This window comes from Oryza glaberrima, chromosome 3 (genome assembly GCF_000147395.1).
Source record: "Oryza glaberrima chromosome 3, OglaRS2, whole genome shotgun sequence".
In the NCBI taxonomy this organism is placed as follows: domain Eukaryota; kingdom Viridiplantae; phylum Streptophyta; class Magnoliopsida; order Poales; family Poaceae; genus Oryza; species Oryza glaberrima.
Window position 1 is genome coordinate 5266170 of NC_068328.1, and position 24491 is coordinate 5290660.

At 47.2% G+C, this 24491-nt stretch overlaps 5 protein-coding genes across 9 annotated transcripts; 2 read left to right on the forward strand and 3 right to left on the reverse strand.

The window, feature by feature from the left end:
- Positions 1 to 466: 466 nt before the first annotated feature.
- On the reverse strand, positions 467 to 1136 carry LOC127765978 (uncharacterized). Its single transcript, XM_052290964.1, has 2 exons — positions 965 to 1136; positions 467 to 860 (listed from the first exon to the last, which is right to left on the reverse strand). The coding sequence occupies exons 1-2, from the start codon at positions 1047 to 1049 to the stop codon at positions 670 to 672; spliced, it is 276 nt and encodes a 91-aa protein (XP_052146924.1). The 5' UTR covers positions 1050 to 1136; the 3' UTR covers positions 467 to 669.
- A 3211-nt stretch (positions 1137 to 4347) lies between these two features.
- On the forward strand, positions 4348 to 7228 carry LOC127767821 (CASP-like protein 5A1). The gene is made up of 3 exons (XM_052293272.1): positions 4348 to 4744; positions 6121 to 6253; positions 6787 to 7228. The coding sequence occupies exons 1-3, from the start codon at positions 4524 to 4526 to the stop codon at positions 6976 to 6978; spliced, it is 546 nt and encodes a 181-aa protein (XP_052149232.1). The 5' UTR covers positions 4348 to 4523; the 3' UTR covers positions 6979 to 7228.
- A 780-nt stretch (positions 7229 to 8008) lies between these two features.
- On the reverse strand, positions 8009 to 11060 carry LOC127767820 (BTB/POZ domain-containing protein SR1IP1). 2 transcript variants are annotated; one of them, XM_052293270.1, is made up of 5 exons: positions 10809 to 11060; positions 10394 to 10463; positions 9664 to 10290; positions 8999 to 9565; positions 8009 to 8905 (listed from the first exon to the last, which is right to left on the reverse strand). In XM_052293270.1, the coding sequence occupies exons 1-5, from the start codon at positions 10859 to 10861 to the stop codon at positions 8342 to 8344; spliced, it is 1881 nt and encodes a 626-aa protein (XP_052149230.1). In that variant the 5' UTR covers positions 10862 to 11060; the 3' UTR covers positions 8009 to 8341. The 2 variants fall into 2 exon arrangements, with proteins under 2 accessions (XP_052149230.1, XP_052149231.1); XM_052293271.1 differs by having other exon boundaries at positions 9664 to 10310; positions 10809 to 10856.
- Positions 11061 to 12396: 1336 nt separating this feature from the next.
- Positions 12397 to 14503, forward strand: LOC127767964 (probable E3 ubiquitin-protein ligase RHY1A). Its single transcript, XM_052293456.1, has 2 exons — positions 12397 to 12752; positions 13645 to 14503. Exons 1-2 carry the CDS (start codon positions 12519 to 12521, stop codon positions 14227 to 14229), a joined length of 819 nt encoding a protein of 272 aa, XP_052149416.1. The 5' UTR covers positions 12397 to 12518; the 3' UTR covers positions 14230 to 14503.
- A 245-nt stretch (positions 14504 to 14748) lies between these two features.
- Positions 14749 to 21904, reverse strand: LOC127767962 (disease resistance protein RPS5-like). Of its 4 annotated transcripts, XM_052293454.1 has the most exons (4): positions 21637 to 21904; positions 20246 to 20332; positions 19640 to 19711; positions 14749 to 18297 (listed from the first exon to the last, which is right to left on the reverse strand). In XM_052293454.1, the coding sequence occupies exon 4, from the start codon at positions 18191 to 18193 to the stop codon at positions 15227 to 15229; it is 2967 nt and encodes a 988-aa protein (XP_052149414.1). In that variant the 5' UTR covers positions 18194 to 18297; positions 19640 to 19711; positions 20246 to 20332; positions 21637 to 21904; the 3' UTR covers positions 14749 to 15226. The 4 variants fall into 4 exon arrangements, with proteins under 4 accessions (XP_052149414.1, XP_052149415.1, XP_052149413.1 ...); XM_052293455.1 differs by lacking the exon at positions 19640 to 19711; XM_052293453.1 differs by having other exon boundaries at positions 19640 to 20332.
- Positions 21905 to 24491: the final 2587 nt, after the last annotated feature.

Sequence of the window (24491 nt, forward strand, 5' to 3'; positions counted from 1 at the left end):
CAATAAGGCGATGTTTTTTCTTAAAAAAAAAAAGAGGCGTCAAAACCATTGTAAATCATTGTGTGAGTGGTACTCAGAGAACATAATTTGATTTTCTAGGACAGTATTAAGTGGCTAGCTTTGGTCGGCAGTCAGTTAATAGCCTAATAGTATAACTTGGCATAATCAATTTTAAAGTAGCAACTAGCAAGTGTCCATACGAGATCTTTTAATCCCCAACTCACTTGTTCCAATCTTGATAATCTTTTTCTGAACTGTTGAGTGGCGCCTCTGCAGACTGGAGTCTGAACAAGCACGTTTCAGGATTGAGGTTTAACTGAGTTTCGATCAAATCTTCTTCTTCTCTTTCTTTTAGCAAAAGGAACTAAATTTTAATCCTAACCCAAATGTTTACGGATCAGAGCACCATCAAAAACTAAAACTAGATAGGAAATTCAAGATGAAATTGCAAACAAGAAAGTAGTAATAATCTGAAACAGCTCTGTTCATTCACATACCCCAAGTATCATCTAGGCGGATCGATACAAGAGGAGGAATCGATTACTACATCTCAGAGCCCAGTAGTGAGACGGAGAAAAGAAAAAAAAAGGAAGAAAAAAAAATCAAAGAGAAGTCGCGAAGAGAAGAGGACGAGCTAAGCCACAGCCACAAGCCCACAAGGGAGACCTTCTAGAAGCCCGCGCAGAGGCAGATGCTCTCGGTCCACGGCCGCGGCTGCCGGAACCGGCTGTGCCTCCTCGCCGGCGGCGCCGCCCGCCCCGCCCCCGCCCCCGCCGTGCTGGTGCGGCTCAGCATCTCCCACATCACGCGCACGTCCTCGTACTCGCACGTGCTCACCTCCTGCCTCAGCCTCCACAGCCCTGCGACCGAACAAACCCAAAAAAACATCGCCGGAGTTAGCCCCCACGTACGCCGCCTCCGCCTCCACCGCCCAACCAAAAACCACCCCGTCTCGCCGCCTTACCTGTCTGCCGAACCCCGAATCGGGCGGCGACGCCGAGCCACGCCCTCCTCACCGGAAGCACGACGCGGTCCCACCAGTACCCCATCGCCGGCGATCGATATCCTCCTCCTCCTCCTCGTCGTCGGCGACCACCGCACAGCCTCGCCTCCCCTCGATTGGGGCCTGGTCGTCTCGGCGTCCCGAATTTGTACACGCGGGTTGGGGGGAGAAAAAAAAACCAACCCACTGTAACCACATCCTCACTCACACACTGACGACGCGGGCCCACCCTCGGAAAGCTTCTGCGGGCCCGGGGTGTCAGTGGCAGAGGTAGGTACGGTGGTTGTGGGGAGTTTGTTACGGGGGTGGGCGGCGTGCACGTGCCCGAATGCGGTAGGCGATGGCGCACACGTAGGCGCGGGGATGGGGGTTGCTTGCTGATAAAGTGGGGCCCAGGTGGATTCATGCGCAGTCGTAACTGCTGGGTATGTGGCAGTTGAGTGGTGGTTACGGCGGCGTGGCAGTAGACAGTAGTAGTAGCGTGGAAGTGGACGGAGTTAGGTCACCCGCGCTGGGTTGGGGTGACGCTGCGAAGCTACTGCACCCTGCCATCATGATCTATCCAGGTTTAGTATCCGTGCGGTTATCACAGATATCGTATGCGGTAATCTTTTTAGTTTTTAAAATCATACTATATCTTACGATAATCATCAAAAGAGTGACGGTAACTTCACTCAAAACGGTTTGGTAAACTTAGATCCATCTCTACTGGTTCTAAAGTACAAAACACGGTAATCTTCCCAGTTTTTAAAATTATAGTATATCTTAAGATAATCATCAAACCGTGAGAGTGACGGTAACTTCACCAAAAACGGTTTGGATCCATCTCCATCGGTTCAAAAGTACAAAGCATTTTTTAAAATTTTAAGTACTTATAATAGCAGTGAGCCGTGATTTTTTAATGATGATTCTGAGTTTCTGACTACTCATATTATTCTTGCCGGGTCAGAAATATTTCATCTCTTGTAAAATACAAGCATTATGAAAACTTTAGTACAAATAAATATTAAGATAAGTATTGGTTTAAATGAAAAGTAAGTAGACAAATTAAATGGGAAAGATGACCATCGGTTGAAATGAGAAAACTGATGCTTGTATTATAGTATAAATTATAAATTCTAAAAATATTTATATTCTGTAACAAAGTGGGTAGCAATCAGCCAATCACTACGGCACTAGTCACCTCTCTTGCCGTCTTCTATTTCGCTTTGAGATTCGTGCACAAAGTTCACGTCGCATTTTTAATTATCTGGTGTTAACTCGTAATCAACTGGTGATACGCAAACATCAAGCTGATCGTTGAGCTGAGCAGAGGCAGGGAAACATTTGGTTAAGGCCCGGAAATTCTTGACGTGCGACGAGATGAACGGGGCGGCGCTTGTTGCAGGTGAGCAGTCGCATGCACGGCCATACCTTTATTGCTAAAATGACAACTTGTGCAAATTGCGACTCCCGGATCAGTGTATATAATTCTGAAGAAAAAGCCTACAAATCGTCACGCTGCTTAGGCAAAAAGAAAATAAGAAAAGGAACAGATATCTCGTTAAGCCATATATATAAATCGATGGGACATTTTATACAGGTTGATCTAGACATGATAACAATTACTCCTAACAAACAAGAACGTGAACGTGTTAACGTGAGAGTTGAGAATCGCGTGCGGAACAGTTTTGGTCGTTGAGCTGAAAGGAAGATCGATATATCAATCACGCATTGGAAGAAAACTCCAAACTCAATGGAGGGAACTTGGAAAGGAACAATAAGATTGACCGTATAGAAATGCAAGGGCTAGTTGGTCTATTCTGTCTACTGGCTCCCGTTCCATCCACATGTTTATTTTTTTTTTTCTAGAACTCCATCCACATGCTGGAAACGAAGTTTTCTACGTACTCCTACTTCAAAAAGGGAAAACACATATCCCATATGAGTGGCTAAAGCAGTAGTCAGATCTACCAACAAGTCTCGGAACGTGAGATTAGACTGACTTTACCCGTTGAGTTCGTTAATTAGATGGTTTTATGGGTACTGGTTAGTTGGTGCAGTTCACCAAGCCTATATCTGCATGTGTTTAGTTGCAGAGTACTAGTAATACCAGAACATCACCCCATATACATGTGTGGTTCCTGGAGCCTCAGAGAAAGCAAGCCGAAGATGCAAGTTGGACCTTTCAGATTTCGTGCTGGTCTCTCCAGACCGGGCACATTTCTTACTGTCAAGTTGGCTCTACAAACAAAACAGTGCCATATGGCCAATTGTAACCGGACACCCCTGCCCTCTTGTATTCTATTTTTATACATATAAGGTCATGTTCTTTTCTCCAACAAACGTTGGATTAAGATTAAGATTTTTATGGCACGCTTTTTAAACTGCTAAACAATGTGTTTTATGCGAAAACTTTCTATATGAAAGTTGCTCTAAAATATCATATTAATCTATTTTTTAAGTTTGTGATAATTAAAACTCAATCAATCATAAGTTAATACCACCTTGTTTTACGTAAAAAACTTTATCTTGATCTCCATCTTTATCTTCAGCAGATTCAAACATTACCTAAGTCCGCTACCACATACAAACAGTATGTATGACCGTAATAGTATGAGTCTTAAAAAACATAGACCGGTTGGACTCACTGTAGGCCTGTAGCCTGACCATCGGTCACGCGCGCTCGTGACCACCGTGAGGCCAACCGCCGCCCCCTGGCTGGACCACTCCACCGCACCCACTCGCGATTCATCGGGGTATATTTAAATATTCATCACTTTTAGACGTTTTAACTATGGTCAAAGTTAAAATACTTTAAATTTAACTATTTATATAAAAAATAGTAATATTTACAACACCAGTATAGTTTCATTAAATCTATAATTGAACAAATTTTTATAATATATTTATATTAGGTTAAAAATATTATTATTATTTTCTATAAAATCAGTCAGTAGCTTGATTTTGACTAAAGTCAAAACATCTTATAACCTTGAATGGAGAGAGTAACATTTAATAAAATATGTCTATGTTACGTGAGTTTTGGCAAATTGTTAAACAACGCATCTAAAAAATTCACCACTCCATTACTACTCATTTCTATGCCATGAACGGTAAACAGTGCATTAACCAGGGCAAACCTGCGCGGGTACGTTTTTGCAGTAGCGGTACGACGAGGGGAAAATCCCACTGACAGGTGGGTCCAGGCGAATCAGAAAGCGCTGCCCGGTCGGTGGAGGCGAGCTGGGCCCACGCCGCAGTGGCGGCGTGGCTCCCCCGAAACTACCGCTCCGCTTTTTGCCCGGCCAAAAGGAGAGCAATAAAATAAAATAAAAAAGGAAAAGAAAAAGAAAAAAAAAACACGCTCTCTCTCCCTCGAGGGCCGCGGCCTCGATCGCACGCACGCACTAGCCGCACGCGTTTGGCTGCTTGCTGCGGTTGCTCGCACTCCTCCACCTCCAAGGCTCCAACAAGAACAAGAACAAATCCAAGTGAGGCCCTCGCCCACCCACCGACTCCGCGGCCAAATTCCGGCGAGATGTTCGCGAGCAGGCCGGCGGTGCACCCGGTGGAGGCGCCGCCGCCGCCGCCGCCGGCGGATCCGGCGGAGCAGCCGAGGGGGGTGCTGATGAAGGACCTGCCCGGGATGCCCGGGACGGCGGGGGGGCTGGGGCTCCGCCTCGCGCAGTTCGCCTTCGCCGCCGTCGCCCTCGCCGTCATGGCGTCCACCAACGACTTCCCTTCCGTCACATCGTTCTGGTGCGTGCCGCGCGTGCCCCCCTCTCCCCTCCCCCGTCTCTGTTTCTCTTTCCGCTTTATCCGCTCCACGTCAGTATTGAGGTTTCCTCTTTTAGGATTTGAGGTTTTGAATTGTTGCTTTAGAAAGGGGGGATATAGTTGTATGTGGTGGTGTGTGAAGGCCACACGTTTTTGCCTTATTGATGATATCTGAATGAACAGAGACAAATATTTCTGAAACTGGATATTGTAGATTATTAGCTCAGCGATGAGATACTAAATGGCTTGGCTGACTGTGGTGCCCTGTGCAAACCTGTGCTATATAATCGTCCAATTTTCTTTCTGTTGTATGGAGTAGTTCACTAGTTTATGCTTGTTTGCTTAACTCCAATGTAAAGATGGTCATTATCTTTAGAGTGCAAACTTTTGAACTTGAATATATATGCATCATTTGCCGATGATGAAGCATATACGTGATGCTAAAAAAATGTGCTATATTATCACCAAGTCAGCCGCCATCAATTGTTTGAAGGTTTGTTAATACATAAGCACGGGCTCTTATCATCACAAATTTGTTTTTAGCTAATTAGATGTGCAACCATACTATCCCATTTCAAATACTCCCTTCCTTTGTATACCACATTTATATTTTGTACTTTCTGAAATTTGGATAGGGGTACAATAGCTCATACCATTATCAGAAAGAATGACACATATATCCCAAGAACAATATCGTTTTCATCCATAGTTCTGAGCTCTTCTTTAGCAAGTTGCAACACAAAAATTCAATTTGGCAAACACTTGGGGACAAGCAGCCTCACTTAGCATCTTCCTCGGTAGAATAAAAATAGTATTGTTGTGCTGCATTACCTCATATCTTCAGAGATATCCTGCTTCAAATTTGGTGGCCATCTTTATAATGTGCTAGTATTGTGTGTGTCTACTATTAGTACTGGTTTTGAGCCTACATGTAAACCTGTCATCAATTCAAGAGACACACGCATATGCTAATAAACAACAAGGACAGAGACAAGATGCTGATTCGAAGAGACTGTTGATTAGTAGGAACAGTGTATTCTGTGCAACTATAGTAATTAAAAGAGCCATATATATTGTGTTCAGTATGACTATTAATTAAAGCCTATTAATGGCTGCGTAGGGTATACATACTTTCTGATATTCCCTAATTTAATACCTAAACCTTCTTCTTGTTATGTAGGTTTATCCACTCATATTACTCCTATGTTAATTATATGACCATGTTTGCCCTTGTTTCTTTGGGTGGTGGGGGCATATGCTCTTTACAAATGTTTGGTCTTTCTTTTAGTCAACCTCAGTTCTATTATACTCAGTTTAATTGCATGAATAACAGACTAATGAATTACCGTTTTGGCCAGCTTTCTTGTTGCGGCAGCCATTTTGCAATGTCTCTGGAGCTTTTCACTAGCAATTGTGGACATATATGCACTGCTTGTTAAGCGTTGCTTACGAAATCGCCGGGCTGTTTGTCTATTTGCAATTGGAGATGGGGTGAGTGCAAGCTGTCTGTTATCCTCTTTCTACTGCTTGTGAAATCCATTCAGTCAGTATACCTTCATTTATTTTCTGTAAGTAATGGATATGTGTTGTTGATAAATTCATTACAAGTCCTTCTAGCAGTCAACTTGTTCATGATAACACTAGCATACTATACTCCCTTTGGTCACTAGAAAAGAGTGCCCTTTGCGGCTGATTCCAAAAGTTCAAGAATACAAGTCGTTTTGGTTAAACGAGTCTCCTACCTGCTATACCTTCAATTAAAGTCCTACATGCATGCACATGCGCTTTTACTACAAACCAAGAGAAGTTGAGAGGCAACAACGGAAAAAAACATGGAGAGAGAATGATGCATAAACGGGTTGATGGACCTTAATAGGGGTACAGGCACCTGAAATTTCTCTCCTTGGTTCTGTGCATAGTGCTGAAAACTACTTTTATTCTTGACTGGAGAGAGTACTTTACTGTGACTATTCATTCTTCTGCAACTATAGGGTGCATTGTCATTGACTTTGGTTTTTTTGCAGATCACAGCAGCACTGACCTTCAGTGCCGCATGTGCGTCATCCGGCATCACCGTGTTGATTGATAATGATCTAGACCTATGCTCGGAAAATCACTGCGCAAGTTTTGAAAGTGCGACAGCAATGGCGTTTCTTAGCTGGTTTGCTCTTTCGCCATCCTTTCTATTGAATTTCTGGTCAATGGCTTCTGGATGAATGAAAACCAAAGAGGAGGTTAGAGCTTGATTTTTGAATGTATCATGTGCCCAATTCACCAATTGTGGTTAGTGAGAATTGGATAGCGTGACGCAGCTAATTGTATTAGAGTTGAAAGCTGATGTGCGGTCTTGGGATCATATGTTTCTAGTATAACTCTGTAAAAAAAGAATAGGGGATGGCCTGTTTTGCAAGTGTTCAATGTGGAACTCAGTAAAAGTCTCTTAAGCAAGGTGCTTTCCGTATAAGACTTCCAGCTGGTTGAGTTTTTGTGTGCCATCATTTATGCATACAACGTGTTGATTGTGCTGATGAATCATACAGCCACAGCACCACTACATAACAAGGGTTGTGCCTAATTTCCATGGTACATTTCAGTTGAAAGTCGTTCTGAAAGAACCACTGAAATTGGTGGAGAACCTTCTATCGTCGGCTGACATTCTTGTGTGCAATACCCATCCATGGCTACTGGCCAAGAGTTCTGCACTCACCAGGGCCAACTGTGGTGCCGTAATCTACCACACTGACCCATCCGTAGATGGCACTCTTCTTTTTTCCCATTGAATGTTCTTTCGTAGTAGTACCTTTCAATTGTTCCCTCGGTTTCTTAGTTGTTTTTTTCCTTAATATGTTTGTACTATATGCAATGGACAAAAGCCATGTCAGATAAGTTCTAGATGTCAGTTATCACTTGTTAGGAGCTGGAGATGAGATGCACTCCTAGCCATGAAAACATCATCGTTATCGTCCGGGGAGAGACAGGATAATACCGAGATTTCATTCGCGTCGTTACCTGGACTTGGCTGGCACATCTCATCTTCTTAGAATGTAAAAATAAAACTTTTTTTTTTGGAATTTGTAATACTGTTTATGAGATTCACTTTGGTCCATCCAAAAGTACCTCGAGATACCGGTACCTCACAGTACCAAATTGTTTTTATCATTAGATCTAGCTGGGCAGGAAAGACATTATTAGATCTAATGATCGAAAACGATTTGATATCTCGAGGTACCGGTACATCGAGATAGATTGGAGCAAATCTCACTGTTTATACTTCAGTGACATATACTTTACACTGAGAACGACTTCGATCAAATCAATTACTCATCTGTAGACTACACCAGCTTTGTACTAGGACTATACCAAAACCTTACATTGAAATGAGTTCAAAATTTGTGTTGTAAGTTGTAACACAAATGATACATTTACAAGGTTACATACTAAAATACTACACACCTGAAATAGTACTACCTCCATACTATCATACTTATTTATGTTCATTGCTACATAGCGATCATGAAAAATCAAAAGCACCATGAAGACACCAGTCATGCATGATCACTTTGATCAAGGTCTGGTTGGTCAAGAAATGGAGTGCCTCCGATCCTTGGGCGGCTTCGTCCGCACCCTGCCGCCGCCGAGCACGTCCGATCGCAAGAACGGGTTGAGCCTCCCGAGCTTCTTGGACATGCTGTTCATGAATCCGCCGCTGCTTCCGCCGCCGCCGCCGCCCGGCTTCTTCGGCAGCGGCGGCCTACCGGACGGCGGGACTCCTCCTGCGGAGAACGCCACGGATGGGTCTCTCAGGCGCATCTTCATCCGGAGCAGCTCCATCCTGAGCTCGTCGTTCTCGCGCTGCAGCCGGGACACCTCGTCGGGAACGCCCGGCCGGTGCCGGCCGTTGAAGCTCGGCGTCGGCCTGTACGACAGCGCCGGCGACTCGCCGCCGGCGTACGACGGCGCGGCGCTCGGCGGCTGCGATGGCGCGCGGAGGCGCCGCTGCTCGTGGTACAGCACCTGCACCACCGTCTGCACCGGCAGGCGGTCGTTCTGCGCCGCGTGCGCGCACGCCTCGCGCGACAGCTTCTGGCAGTCCATCGCCCTGCACACCTTCTTCCTCTCGCCCTCGGCCAGACTCGGATGCGCCTATCGAATCAATCCACATAAGCATTTAGTGGAGCGATTAACGAAGGATTCAACCATTTTTTTTAGTGATCGATGTTAATGGTAGCTTCTAACCTTCAAGTAGATGTCAATGGCGCGGTACATGCCGTCCTCGTTGAACCTGGCGCGCTCCGGGATGAGCTCGGCGAGGGCGGTGAACTTGTCAACGGACAGGTTCTCGTCGGAGGCGATCTCGGCGAGGTAGCTCTCCATGAGCCTGCCGACCTGGGCGACGTCGCTGTGCGGCGGCGACGCCGCCGAGCTGAAGTCGTCGTCGGTGGTGTAGTCCAGCCGTGGCGGCGGATCCGTGGTGTAGTCCAGGTCGAGGTAGCCGGCCAGGATCCTCTGCACGGCGTCGATGTCGTAGGCCGTTGTGGCGGCGGCGGCGTCGGGCGAGGAGGACGGGATGAGGAGGTCGTCGAGCACGGCCTGGCCGAGCTGCGCCGCCATCCGCTTCTCGAGGTCGAGCCGGCACGCCAGCGTCGTGTCGAGGTGGATCGCGGCGCGGAGCAGCATCGACAGGAAGCTCACCGACATGGTGTTCCTCTCCCTCGGCAGCAGGCTCACGATCGTCTCGAGCACCACCCGCTTCTCGTGCTCCTGCCTCGCGCCCATCTTCTTCCTGTCCCTCCCGTGCATGTCCTGCACCACGAACCACGCGCCATGGTCAGATGATGATCCAAGAAACGAAACGACCGATCGCGACCATTGCCGAAGACGCGCAGAGCTCAGAAACTAACCAGCCGTCGAAGAGATTTCTGGGCGTAGAGCATGATGAGTGTCCCCATGGCGATGCCCTTGAAGCCCCTCGCCTTCATCGCGATCATGACGCGCTGGAACGTGTCGATCCGCAGCGCCGTCAGCTCGTCGGCGCACCAGTCGTCGACCTCCCTCGACGCCGCGGCGCCCACGCCATTGTAGCCGCCGCCGCCGCCGCCGCCGGGGGTGCCCAGCGACATGCTGAACTGGCCGTCGCCGCCGCAGACGATGGACGCGACGGCGTCGATGCACCTGGCGACGAGCCGCGCCTTCTCCTCCGACGCCGGGAGGAGCTCCTCGGCCTTGCGGAGCACGGCGACCGCGCCCTCGAGGCTCGCCAGCGCCACCTCCTCCAGGTAGGCCTCCGTCCTGCCGACCAGGTTGCCCGGCCTGCACTCCTCGGTCATCTCGAGGTGCTCGCCGGCGCAACGCAGCATGGCGACGTTGTCCACGGTGATCTCGAAGTTGGCGCCGTAGCAGAACTTGACGACGAGCTCGAACGACTTGGAGCCGCCGGGCATGCCGGCGATCTCCAGGTGCGTCGCCTTGTTGCCGCCGACTCCTGACACGTGCTTCTTGATGTAGCCGCACCTGGATGCCAATGGAAGCTGCAGTAACAATTAAACACCTGTCAAAAACTCAGTTTTTCTTTGCTAGAACACGCAGTGAAAACTGAAAAAAAAAAAACAAATTTGGGTTGATGAAAATCACCTTGTGCAGGTTGAAGGCGGCATCGTCGACTTTGATGGTAATATCGCTTGGGAGTTCTTGCGAAAGTATCCTGTAGCAATGAAGTGAAATTTTTGTTCAGACCTGTGTTCTTGCATAGTTCGGTTACAGTGTTGTGATTTGTGACTCCGAACTAAAAGCAGGATGCTACCAAGCTGTACTGTGTGTTGATTTAGGGAAGTTTTTGTGCTGCTCACTTTGAAGCAGCACTATCACTTCTAATTGAAAAACAAAACAGTCTCCAACTAAATGAAGAGCAATTGAAACTTTTTTTTGACAAAATTACAGTTCATATCAGATAGAAACACCATGCAAATTAAACATGCAACAACCACAAGAGGAACAGATGAACTCGTAGCAGGAAGGTGAGGAGGAGGACGAAGGGCGGCAAACGTACCAGTCGCTGGTTCGCTTCATCGCAGGCGAGACGAACCGAGCCTCAGCCTGCATCCCTGACCTTCTCTCTCTCTCTCTCTCCTCCTCTCGCACGCAGAAGTCACAATTTTCACACAAAATATTCTCTTTATCTTGGCCCAAACGCGCGTCGCCGTCGGAGGAAATCACGGGGAGTGCAGTGAGTGACGCAGGTGCGGCACCCTCCGGGTTGAGCCGCGGTTGCCATTGGACCCGCGTGGTGGCTGGACGCCACACAATGGCAATTCGTACGGCGGCTTGTGGATGGAATCGGTCCCGAATGGCTTGTGCTTGCTGCTGCCCCACTTGCCCTTTTTCCGCTGTTCTTTTCTCTGTCAGACTCAAAATTGTCTTCGGGGAGAGGGAGACGGGCGGGCGGGCGCGCGCTGCGCCTTGGAGCCATGGGCCTGGACGAGGTGGGCCGCGTCTTAGGAGATAAGGGGTGCGGCCCACTGGGAGATCGGTTTCCTGATGGAATAAGTTCACTTTGAGACCCTTAACTAGTGACCGAATCTGATTCTTATCCTCGAACCGCAATACCGGATATCTCGATCCCCTCGGTGCAATCTGATTCGTATCTCGCCGCATCAACTGAGGTGGAAGCGGAGATATCCAGTATTACGGTTCGAGGAAACAAATCAGATTCGGTCCTAGTTAAGAGAGTCAAAATGAATTTATTCCTTTCCTACCGGGTGAAATTTCCGGTGACCTACTGACCTCCGGTCCGGTCCGGTCACGGTTGCTGAGTTGCCGGTTACGGCGCCGTTGGGTTGAAGTAAACCTTCCCGGTTTGTTTGATTTGTTCCGTGGAGAAGCTGGCTGATTGTCGTGGTTTGTAATAATTGAATTAAGATTGTTGAATCGTAATATTTTCCTGATAACTAAAAAGTCATCTTTTTACAAGGAGCAAGGAGCCAAGGAAACACACACAAAAAAAAAGTAATAAATAAAACATATATTTTGATCATGTACTCTAATTCTTATTTTGAAAATAGTTGTCTCTTAAGACCTGTTCACTTTAATGCTATTTTCAGCCATATCATTTTTTTTGGCAAAATTGCTAAAAAAATATCTATGTTTAGTTTGTTGCCAAAATTGATAAATACATAAAAATCATACTAAAATTTTGACAATATCGCTATCTTGCCATGCTAAAATTTTAGCATTGCCAAAACTTAGTAAGGTTTATTTTGACTACAATCTGAATAGGTCCTTAAAAATGCTAATAATGGCATGTCCACCTGTGTACAATGATAAAAGAAAATAATAGGAGAAAAATATTGTGTTTGTTCATTTCTTTCTTATATTCAGGAGCATACGACAGGATTGTGTTTTCTACTCAGGCCTTAATTAATCTGCGTGTCCTAAATAACCAGAGTATATGAATGGATAATGTCCCTAATATTTTTTTTACTAGCACTTGCAATATGTGCTGATAAAAAAAAATAGAACGTGTCAATCATAGTATTAGCATACTGTACATGGCTGCCTGTCATTTTGACGTAGGTCCAATACAGGAGCATAAAATAGAAAGAAAACAATTAAATTAAGCGCGAAAAAGGAAGGGACGAAGAAAAAGGGGAGGAAGAAGAGCAAAGCGGAGACGACCAACCAAATCCTTGTCCCGTCCGTTCGGTCGCCGCGTCGAGGAGGCAGGGAGCTCGCGGCCTCGCACCACTGCCGCCACCCCGCCATGACGAGCGCCTCCGAGCTCTTCACCGCCCGCCGCGCCCGCGCCGCCCGCCTCTCCGACCCCGATCCGGACCCGGATCCGCCCGTGGACGCGCTCCGTGACCCGCACGGCCTCGCCGATCGCCGCGGCCGGCGCCGGGGCTGCCGCCCGCGCCGCCAGCTCGACGCCGCCGGGGACGTCCGCCAGCACCTGCACACCGGGGCCCCGCCCTCCCGCCGCCGCGCTTCGTACACCGTGAGAAGCACATCCCCCCGCCTCATCCTCTCTAGATCTTTTTTGTTCATTTTTTTTATTATTTTTGTGTGGATGTGATTAGATCGAAATGATTTAGCTCATACTGATAAAAATTTGGGAGGATTAGGGCTCCGAATTTGGCTTGCGCAATCCCGATTGGGGTTTGGATGCTTTAGATTAGGTTATCCTCGCCTAGTTTATGGTGAAATGGGGACAATTGTTAGTGTGGCTAGCCTATTCTCTTCCATTTTTTTTTCTGTTACTGCATCAATTGTCACGTTGAGTACTAATCAATATCGTCCTGGCAAGTACTAGTACTTGCACAAAAGACTGAAACCAAACCCGATCATGCTGTTGGTCTGTTCAACTGAGGTGTTCTTCTGCTATGCACTTGTAGATCATTACGGTCCCCAAAGGGGCAGTGATAATATCGTGCAGTGTATCTCGAGATTTCGTTGCATCCTGTAAAGGCTTGATTTTTGTTATAAACATTAAGTTGAAGGAGACCCTTATCTTCATTTCCATAGAAAATATAACATATCAAAATGGTGTGATGGTGCCTCATCTTTCTTCACTCACTCCTGAAAATTGAAATGGCTAGGATGTATGTTTAGAATATTAGCTACGCTTATTAGAATGTCAATACTCAGACCTGTGCATTTAGTATTCCATTGCCTTTTCTTCTTCTTCTTTTTGTTCCAGTTCCACTTGAAATTCTTATTATGAATTGTTATGGATGAACATTAAATTATGACCTAGGATGCATAGTGGAATTTATAACTGTACAGCATTCTGATCTATTTATTTCAACTAAGAAAACGTAAATTTAGATTGATGTTTGTTGTTTCTGGTGAATCAAATGAGGATATTCGGTCTCTTCTGTTGTCTACAGGATCGTGTCTTATCATACATAGACAATAGCAACATTGGGGACTCTGGAACTAGGAGGAACCGACTGGATAGGCTGATGTTCAGAACAAATGAGCGGCTTCCTGGTGCTGTACTGCAAGCACAAGCACGTGTTCTAGAGAGACTGAGAGGCATTTCTATTGGTTCATCTGTGTCAAGGCCATCTATCACATTGGATGAATTTTCAGCTACTGATGTGTTTAGAATCATTGACTTCGGGAACAGGGATGCTCCATATGAAGCAAATAGGTCCAGCTCATCATTGGCCCATCCAAGTAGCGAGTCAGATGAAGAAAGGTCACCCATTGACACCAGTTCCTTAAAAAGATCACGTGGGCTGAGCAAGGCGGCCTTCCTTCGGCTACAGATAGAGATTTTTGAGGCAAGCAAAGATGACAACAGGGAGGCATCACCAGAATGCTCGATTTGCCTTGATGGATTCTATGACGGAGATGAGCTCATAAAGCTACGTTGTGGGCACAGGTTTCACTCGAATTGCCTGGAGCCATGGGTACGGAAATGTGCTGATTGCCCATATTGTCGAACAAACATACAGTCACGATCCTGACTACCTTAGTTCTGCATTGGCAGTTTGGCACTCTCATTAGAACTGTAATTAACAGTAAGATGTATTGTTGTAATTCAGTGTTATGTGCATGCCTGTTACCCGGAGTTGGTATGACATCACTCTATTGAATTTCATTGTTGCCACTGGAGTTGTGCTGCAAAAGGATTGAGAATTGTGTGCAATGACTGATAGTATATGGTAGTACATTTTTTTTTTCCTTTTTGTAAATCCGATGAGAAACTGACATACATAACCAATGTTGTTTCGGTTGATATGAGTATGGCGTAGGTATGAACTGCTGAGATGCTTCGAAATCCTTGAATAGTCTGGTGTGGATTGTGTCGTCAAGGCAGTATCATGATCTTTATATATGGGAAATTTTCATCTATACCATCATCAGGATTGCAGGTAACAGCAAAACATGCATCAGTGTAGCGAGTTCTCAATGGTCTTTGGGAGTTGGGAGGTAGAGGTATTTATGTTATTTGAAGGTATTATACTTTTACACACCTTCTGATTAACACTACAAGTTATATATACATCCTCATATTTTCCTTTTTCTTTGATATTTTCCTTTTTCTTTGTGAAGAACAATAATCTAGTTATTCTTCTTCTTGTAGTTTTCTTTTCTTTTCTTTTCTTAGAATATTAGTCTAGATTTTGTGTGAATTCTTTTGTGAAGCGTAACGTTCTTAGGTATTTTTCTTCTTGTAGTTTTCTTTCCTTTCCTTGAGTATTGGTGTTCAATTTTGTGTGAATGCTTGCAGCTGTTCTGCTATGGCACCATTCTTTCCCATTGGATTTCTGCTACCTAATTCTTTTTTTGTGCTGCTATTCCCCAGGATACCGACTTGTTTAATGTTTATGAATCGAGAATACTCCTACGTCTTTTAGAGTTTTGACATCCATTGCGATCCATTGTGTAATTTGTACATCATCTGTAAATATACTGTACTCCAGTCAATACCATGTTCTTTGGATGGCAATATTTCTTTTGTCAGGAATGGTTCTTGAAGTAAGGGAAGAGTGCATCCTTGATGCCATCCTCCTCCCACTCCAGCTGCTGCCACCACTCGTCGCTGCCCTGGATCTCCCGTAGCTTCAGCGGCCGCACGCCGTCGAGCCGCCGGAGAGCGTAACATTGGCCGACCTCGAGGATCTCCAGGGCCGGGAAGCTGATCGCCGGGACGCCCCGGCACAAGCACGCAAGGCTCCGCATCCCGTGCACCGCCAGAGTCTTCAGGCAAGGGAACGTCGTTGGCGTCCTCCGGTCCTCCGCCGCGGTGTCGCCGCCGCCGTCGACGATCGCCTCCATGTCGTGGCAGTAGTGTAGCTCCAGATGCTCCAGCGCCGGGAGGTGCAACACCCAGTTGGCGTTCTTGAGCTGGAAGCAGTTGAGGATGTTGATCCGCCGGAGCGCCGGGAGGACATGGGCGGCCGCCGTCGTGTGCCGGAATCGGATCGTCTCGAGGTGACGGACGCTCAGGAGACGGAGCCTGTCCAGCTTCGGTAGGCGGAAAGATCGACGCAGCTCGTCGTCGGAGTCGCTGCCGCTGCCGCTGCCGGCGTCGATGACAATGTCCTTGACGCCGGTGCAGCTCCGGATGGCGAGGTGCTGCAGTCTTTCCAGCATGTCAAGGCCTCCTAGCGTGTCCGATAGCGTGGAAGGGAGCAGGGTGAGCGACGCCGGCCCGGCCATGTCCTTCAGGCACAGCCGCCTCGTTGAGACGTTGGTGAAGCCGGAGAGCTTCCGGAGTGCGGCGACGCTGCTGACATTGATGCCGAGGAACTTGATGGACGCGTTCCTCGCTTCAAGCTCATCGAGGCTCGCCTCGTATGCGGTGGCGGCATCGTCGTCGTCGTCACCGTCGTCGGCGTTCAGCCTCCACCGGGTGTACCTGCTGGCGAAGACGTCGAGGATCTTCAGCTTCTGGAGGCCCAGGATGACGTTCCTTGGTATGCTGTCGAGCATGTTCGTGTCGCTCAGGAGCAGGTGTTCGAGCTGCGTGAGGTGCAGCAGCTCAGGCGGCAGAGCGCCGATGAAGGTGCCGGACACGTTGAGGTATCTGAGGCCGACGAGCGAGCCGATCTCGCCGGGCAGCGCCATGACGATGGTGTCGGAGAGATCCAGGTACGTGAGCGCCGGCACGCACCGGAGGAAGCTCCCGGGTATGGCGCGCAGCGACGTGTTCATCTGCAGCATCAGCGCCCTGACGCCGCGGCGGGCGGGGAGCCGCGCCGGGAGCTCCTCGATGAGGTTTCTCATCAGCGAGACGCGCTCCGTCGACGCGCCCGCCGCCGCCGGCGAGGTGCGCCACTGCTCGTTCAGCTTCGACGCGGTCTTGATGCCGACGCCGGCGCGCACCAGCCACCTGTTCCTCGTGGCGCCGCAGTCGGAGGCGATCCAGATGGCCATGTCGCGTATCATGTCGTGCATCCTGACGCCCCGCGTGTCGCCGACGACGTCGCCGCCGGACTCCAGAAGGCGGACGTCCTTCAGAGCGGCGATGATCCGCGCGCCCGTCTCGACGTCGTCGTCGATGCTGCCGGAGCCGGCGATGAGGCCGAGCCCGAGCCAGCACTCGACGAGCTTCTCCCTCTCGATCGAGTAATCCTCAGGCCAGAGGCAGCACGTCAGGAAGCACTCCTGCATCGTGGTGGTCGGGAGGTAGTCGTAGCTGACCTTGAGCACGCGCAGCATGCCGGCGTTCTCCTCCTCCATGCCGGTGATCTCGTGCAGGTGCGCGTCCCTCAGCTTGTCAATGGCGTGTCGCCACAGCTCCGGGTCGGTCTTGGTGGACAGAGCCTTGCCGATGGTGATGAGCGCGAGCGGCAGGCCGCGGCACTCGCCGGCAACCTCCCTGGCGAGCCCGGCGATCGCCGGGTGGGACGTGACGGCCGCGGCCGTGGCGTTCATCTCGAAGAGCGTCCACGCGTCGTCCGGCTTCAGGCACTCCACGTTGAGAACCCGATCGGCCTTCATGTTGCCGCAGACGATCTCCGACCTCGTCGTCAGCACGACCTTCCGCGGCAGCTCGTCGCCGGCGCCGCCGTCTGGATAAGGAACGCCGATGAGCTTCAGATCGAAGCATTCCCACAGGTCGTCTAGTAGCATCAAGAAGCTTGTGTTCTTGAGGTGCTCGGCGATCGGCAGAGCACGTTGCTCCAAGTCGGCGTCCGAGTGTTCGTCGGGGAGGCTCGCCAATGGCAAGCCAAGTTTCTTCGCGACGTCGTCCTGGAGCCGATCGATTCTGCATTCCTTCGAGGCTACTGCCCAGACGACGTGGTCGAACACCTTGCTGCTCGCCGGCGGCTGCCGCGCGGTGGGAAGGAAGCTGTTGTTGATGGCGCGGAGGAGGGTGGTCTTCCCCACCCCTCCCATGCCGCAGACGCCGATGACTCCCACGGCGTCGTCGGCGATGTAGCCGAGCGCCTCCTTGAGGTAATCCTCCGTCCCGACGGCGGCCGCCGCGGGCGTCGGCGCCGACTGGTGCGTCGTGGCGGCGAAGCTGCCGACCCCGCGCCGCGCGGCGCAGATCGCGCCACGCTCCTGCACGAGCTGCTGCGCCTGCCGGAGCGCGCGCGACGCGCGCTTGCCGATGCGGTAGCGCGCGACGAGGCGGAGGCGTGGCATGGACAGCGCGGCGTAGTCCGCCGCGACGGCGTTCCCTTGCTTCTCGGCGACGCGGGCGCGCCCCAGCCAGTTCGCCGCCTCCTCGGTGCACCCCAGGCGGCGCAGCCGGTCGGCGGCGCCACCGTCTTCGCCGTCGTCGACGCCCACGACGCGGGCGTCCACGATAGCGCCGTGCAAGCTGCTACGCTGCGCGGCGAGCTGGCCGACGGTCTCCTCCAGGCGGCGGACGTTCCTCGCCACGTCGAGCATGTCGTCGAGTTCGCTCCACAGGTGGATCGCGCAGCAGGTGGACGTGCTGTCGGCGACTTGTTGGTCGGCCGGAGCGTCCATGTCGCTGTCGCCGCCGGCAATGGCGTCTGATCGTGGCCGAGTAGTCAGGTGAGCGGCGATGGCAGTGTCGAATGCTTCCGTGGACGGACTAGATCAAATTTGTGCTAGACATATATAATGGATATATGAATTATGTTCGTATAAAGATAAACTTTGTGAATTTGAGAGGATATTGAACACGTGCTAGCAGTTGGATTGACCCAGTCACCCAGCTACTCCCTCCGTTTTTTAATAGATGATGCCGTTGACTTTTTCTCACATGTTTGACCATTCGTCTTATTCAAAAAATTTACGTAATTATAATTTATTTTGTTATGAGTTGTTTTATTACTAATAGTACTTTAAGTGTGATTTATATCTTATACATTTGCATAAATTTTTTAAATAAGACGAATAGTCAAACATGTGAGAAAAAGTCAACAGCACCATCTATTAAAAAACGGAGGTAGTAGTATTTATAGCAAATCCAAAGAAAAAGGGCAAAGACGAACTCACCTACAGAACAGTGTATGCAACTAAGCATGGCGTGTGAGTTGTGACAGTGACTGACAGGAACAGCTTAATGGTAATGTGCCTTTGACTAATCAGGTACGACCTGAATAAACAAAGTCAACCATATTCACTGTGTGACGCGCCGATTTATAGGTGCATTATGAAAGCTGACCATATGTTATATATAGTAGGAAAAAGATGAATACCATATCTTCACTAAAATATGCTATGTAGCTTCCAGCTTCTTTTAGCAAGGAAGATGGGGTGTTGGGGATTTGATTGGTTAGTCAAAGTCATTTTCATAGCCTTAAGTCGTATGCTTATTCACAATTTTTTTTCTGGATTTATATATAAAGTTTGGACTTCAAATTTTATCCGATACTTTATGCATACTGTATCAATGTTGTCAAATGTTGGACAACATTGCTGACATACTGTTTGATAAGTGGAGATGTCCATAGTATAATGTCGTGAAACATGTAACTTCTCCTTTACCTTGATGACGGCAAAAAAAAAAAAAGTGGAGATGTCCAACTGAGCAAGGGCCTAAGTGCCGAACTGACACAAATCAGAGGAGGTGTTCAACAGTGATCAGAACTTTAGAAGAGGGTTGTATGATGTCAAAATGACAAACTTGCCGTCTAAAGAATCAAAAGATGGGACAAAGCTTGGCTGTTGGCTCTACCCTGGACAGTTGGCTGAACTGTTTACTGTTCTCCATTGTATGTTAATGGTCTGGCTATGAATTCTAAACTAATTCATCAGAAGACATGAAACATTTTCAGGCCATTTTCTATTCTTTTTGCGATTGAGTTAGCTTCAGTAGTCCACATTTTTTACTCAGTAAAATCAGCAGTCAATACTAAGGGTGGTAGTGCACTACAGCACTAGAACTACAGAAAGTAAAATGAAGTAGATACGGCTGTGTACTGAGAACAGAAGGGAAATACATACCGGCCAGTTTCTTCTAAAGACAGTGCCAGAACACATTTTTCTGAAGACAGCACCAGAACATATTCCGGATCCCTAAGGAACAACAACCTTGTCAACTGCTTTTGCCCACTTCGGTACACAAAGCACAACCTAACACTGAGTCTTAGACTTGTTCTTGTTGATTACATCGCTTCTGCTATGGAAAAGGACAAAAAAAACAGTAGGGAGAGATAAAAATAAGACATGAAGAAAATGGCCTTGTGCTGCTTGTTTGTTGGATGGTTTGGAAGGAAAGAAATGTGCTTGTGTTTCAGAACCAGCGGCGCTCAGCCGGTTTCCTGTTTGGTTCAATCAAAGAGGAAGTGGCGATTTGGAAGGAAGCCGGGGTTTTCAGAAATATAGGAGAGTAGTCCCTCAGTGTAATCTTTTCTTTTGGGAGGTTGCTCCTGTGAAAACTTCCATTACTTCGACAACTTCTTGTTGAAGTTAAAACTTTGTATATTTGTACATATTCTTCAATCTTAAGTAAATTTAGTTGGCCTATCTTGGTCGGCCCGGCAAAAAATAGGGCATGAAGATCAATATGTTGAGCATATGGTACTGAACAAAAAAGTCCTAAGCCCCTACCTCAAGGAATCTTCTGAAACACTGAAATCGAACTTCTCTTGAACTTGGCTGCTGGATGCTTCTGTTCACTCTTCAAGTCCAGTCATTCTGGAAAAAAAATAAAAGGATTGATCAATGAATTATTCAAAGTGTGCTATATTACATATGGGTGTGAACATGGGATCTATCTATTACTTGACTCTAAAGAAGATATATGAGCAAACTGGGTTCCCATTATGACTGCTGACTTAACCTGGACTTTTCAAGTGAAGCTTCTCCATCTTTTACTAGATTTAATCTATCAAGAATAAATAAAATAGGTCCTAGAATCAATTTAACATAAGAATACATGAATTAGAACTTCTCAAAGTGCGAGAAACGGATCCTTGGAGTTTCTTTACTATCCTTAGGAGTTAGGAGGCATTCAAAGGTAAGGTGTATTTTAGTGTTAATCATGAGGTATAAAAAATTAACTCTAGGGTGAATCTCTACCTCTTGATAACTCCCAAGGACCATTGAAGAAATCATTATGCGAACGTTAAGGTTAGATCAGAAAATGATCCTAACTGTTGTGAAACTAGAGAGCCCTACTGCTTTATGAACAACTTTTTGAATCCTTGCATAATGATAAAGCTACCTTTGTTCATACATGTGATCTTCATAGCGTTAAGCAATTATCATGGATGATGAAGCAAAAATATGTACTACATGAAACTACATTTTGGACTCGCAAACATTGTATTATAGCATTATTAGTTAAAAAGCACCGGTGCTCACTGCTGATTTTGATTTTGAGACATGTTGTTGCCAGTACTCGCACAAAGAAGCTGGTTAATTATGCAAGGCAAGCAGTACTCCATGTCCATGGCATGTTAAGTACGATTTGGCACTAGATAATTGAGAAAATCTAAGGAAAGATACCAGCATAGGCACTAGCTCTTGCTGATAATCTCTTGTCACCAAGTTAATCAGCTAAGCACCAACAAAAACCAAAAGAAAATGTCTCATCTATAATTACTGCAGTATGAACTCTCTAAACATGGAATTCTTAAGATACAGTGTGTGAACTGAGAAGCACAGATATCTCCAAGCAACAAAGCAACATGTTCAAATCCAAGCTCATGTTCTGGCACTATAGTAGAATGGAAAGTACTTGCAAATTACTGAGGTCAAAGAGCCCATTTTTGGTGCAACTTTGAATTGACCACCTCCAACTATAATAACTCTATGTGAATAATGTGACTAGTTTTTTTTCCGTCCTCATCTCCACCGGAACAGCTAAAATCCGTTTTAAAGGTACAGAAAACATAGAACGTGATACCTAAAAAATACTGTAGATGACGAGCGGCATCACCATGACTACCCCTGCAACGAAATGCAGCCATCTAAGAAGGGGAAGAGGGAGGATTTACCGTCGGTGACGCCTGCGCCCCGGGAGGTAGATAAGATGCCGAAGCCCTAGCGGCTGCAGACGCGGATCGTACGGCCGCGGAGGTCGGTGCCTTCGCCCATGGAGTGCAGGAGACGGGGGGTTAGGGTTCGGAGGGGATTTGAGTTGAAGGAGAAGTTCGTCTGGAGCCATTGGAGGAAGGATCCGAGCTCGCCGGCGCCGGAGATGACGGCGGCAGCCACGGTGTTCGACGAAATGCGCGGCTGATGTTGAGGGAGCTTGAGATTTTTGCAATAAGACCCCTGATCGTCGATCAGGACCGCTACCAATGGTAATAACGGTCGTTGCTTTTCAGATCGACGTTTTAAGAACTATTTTTTTCCAAAAAACTTTAGGGATTAGGGTTAGTAAAAACTGTTGAATTTTGAGTTTCTGACAGAAGACGAAATGGGATTGGATCTATAAACTAGAATAATCATCGTAATATTCTTTGTGCAATTTATAAAATTCGGTTCAAAATAAAAATGACAATAATTATATATGGCATTAAGTGAAAAGATGAGTCTAGCTCTAGTTTAATATGAAACTTTGATAAATACAGACGGTCCAAAGTGAAGTTTCTCATGATTTTATTACTTGTGGCATTAGAGGAAGTTTAATAGTATAGCCAACTACTAGCTCCAAATCATATATAGCCAATGTAATCATACAATAGTTGCTTATTATACTATTAATACCTGGTCCCATCTGTCATACACATATTACGTTTTGGAGTCCGTACTGCAACTGGCTACAAATTTATAGCCCGCTGCTCCTCTCTCTCTCCATTTATCTCTTTAAAATATGTTTATAGCTGGCTTATATTGTACATGCTCTTACTTGCTCCCTTGGTGCTGTATATGTGGATACTTTTGTCATGAAACTGCATCAGCTCACACTATATGAGCTTCTCTTTATCAACTTCTGTATTATGATTGGGTACAAAATAATTTGCCTGTCTCCATACTTGTTGAATTGCACAAAATATGAATAGCTAAAACATTTTCAATGTGAATGATCTATCAGGCTCTACATTTTGTGAGCCAACAGGTGACTGAAATGCTACAATTCATTACCATGATTGCCAATAAATGCTTGATTTTTTTTTTAATTTGATAGCCTTTACTCTCCTTATGATCAATTTTTTACATTTCGGGTTACTCTAACTGTTAACCCATACCTTAATTTGCCTAATAAATTAAGTATTGTACATGGCTTCGTTTTCCTTCTCAAGTTGTTGTTTTGCTACAATTTGGATTGTAAATTAAGCTGAAATTATGAGAACCTAATCTACAAAGTTTGCAAGTACCCAGGTAATTAAACGAACAGTTCACCAAGCTGTAGTTCAGATAATATGCAGTTCGAATAATATGCATTGAAATAAAGTATCAGTTTCTTGTTAAAGGTATAAAATGTTGAGAATATAGGCATATAATGATTTAATATATTCCATAAATAAATCATAACATTACAGATGTATACTAGCATTAACGCATCATTAGATCTACACATGTAAACTAAGCAGTAAAACATGAACATATTAAATATACGCAACATGTCGAACACGTACCGAGGTGGCGGAAAGACCGGTTACTCGGCAGAAACTACTCGCGGTTGCGAGCGTCGACGAATGCGTGCAGCACGCGAGCGGAGAGGAAGGCGAGCCGTTGCGGACGAACAGGGAGCAGTCGCGCGAAGCGCTTCCCAAAAACCTTATTGCCGCCTTCACCCGGTGCAGGACGTCGAAGGCAGAGGTTCCGGAGACCTGCTCTCCCGATCGCTGGTGCACGCTAGCGAGCGGGATGGAGTAGTCTACGAGCGACGGCACAACACAGAGGAGGAGGCAAACCCTAGATTGATTTCGCGTGTGTTGCGTGAAGGCGGCGGCACGGTTTAAATAGAGATAGGTCGCTTGATCAGGGCGCCCGCACGATCTCCACTCTGCGTAACCGAGTCGGATAAGTCGCGCGTAACTTATCCGGACTCCACGGGCGCCCGCACGATCTCCACTCTGCGTAACCGAGCCGCTTGATCAGGGCGTCCGCACAATCTCCACTCTGCGTAACCGAGCCGGATAAGTCGCGCGTAACTTATCCGGACTCCACGGGCGCCCGCACGATCTCCACTCTACGTAATCGAGCCGGATAAGTCGCGCGTAACTTATCCGGACTCCACACCGTTTTCACGCACCGGATTTTTCGGAATGTTTCCAACAACAAAACAAATCCGAATTTTCCTGCAGCAAAACAAAATTGCAAAAGGAGACTGCATATGCGCAAGGGTGAGGAGCCAATTTTGCGGGCGGACCATTCAACGCGTACGTCGTGCACGCGCGCCGCCTGCCCTGCTAGACCAGGCCAACGAGCGCACGCGTGTGGTCCCCCTCTTCTCTCCACCACACATGCTTAAAGTGGCTAGGAGGGCATCCTCCCTTTTAAGGAGGCCCCTCTCCTAGAATAAGCAAGGTGGTACTAAACTCTATATGCATGCCATCTCATGAGGTGAGCTTTTGTGATTTTCCAAAGAATTAATCTTCGAATGGGCCTTAGCCCATCTATTAATTCTAACATAAAATATACGGAAGAATCTCCTCTGACATAAAGTTAGATGGACATGTAAAGTTAAAAAGATTTGGGTCCGGGGCCCAAACATTTGTTAAGAAGAAATTGTGAGTGTTAGGGATTGAATATTGGACCATCAAGTGCACATTGAAACCATACACCATTTGCACTGCACTATCAAGTGCATCTCCACATATCATTATATTACAAAGCAAACCATTTATCTTTTGTAGTTCTATTTTTTTTGTGAAGTATATTATTGTCGATGGAATTTTGG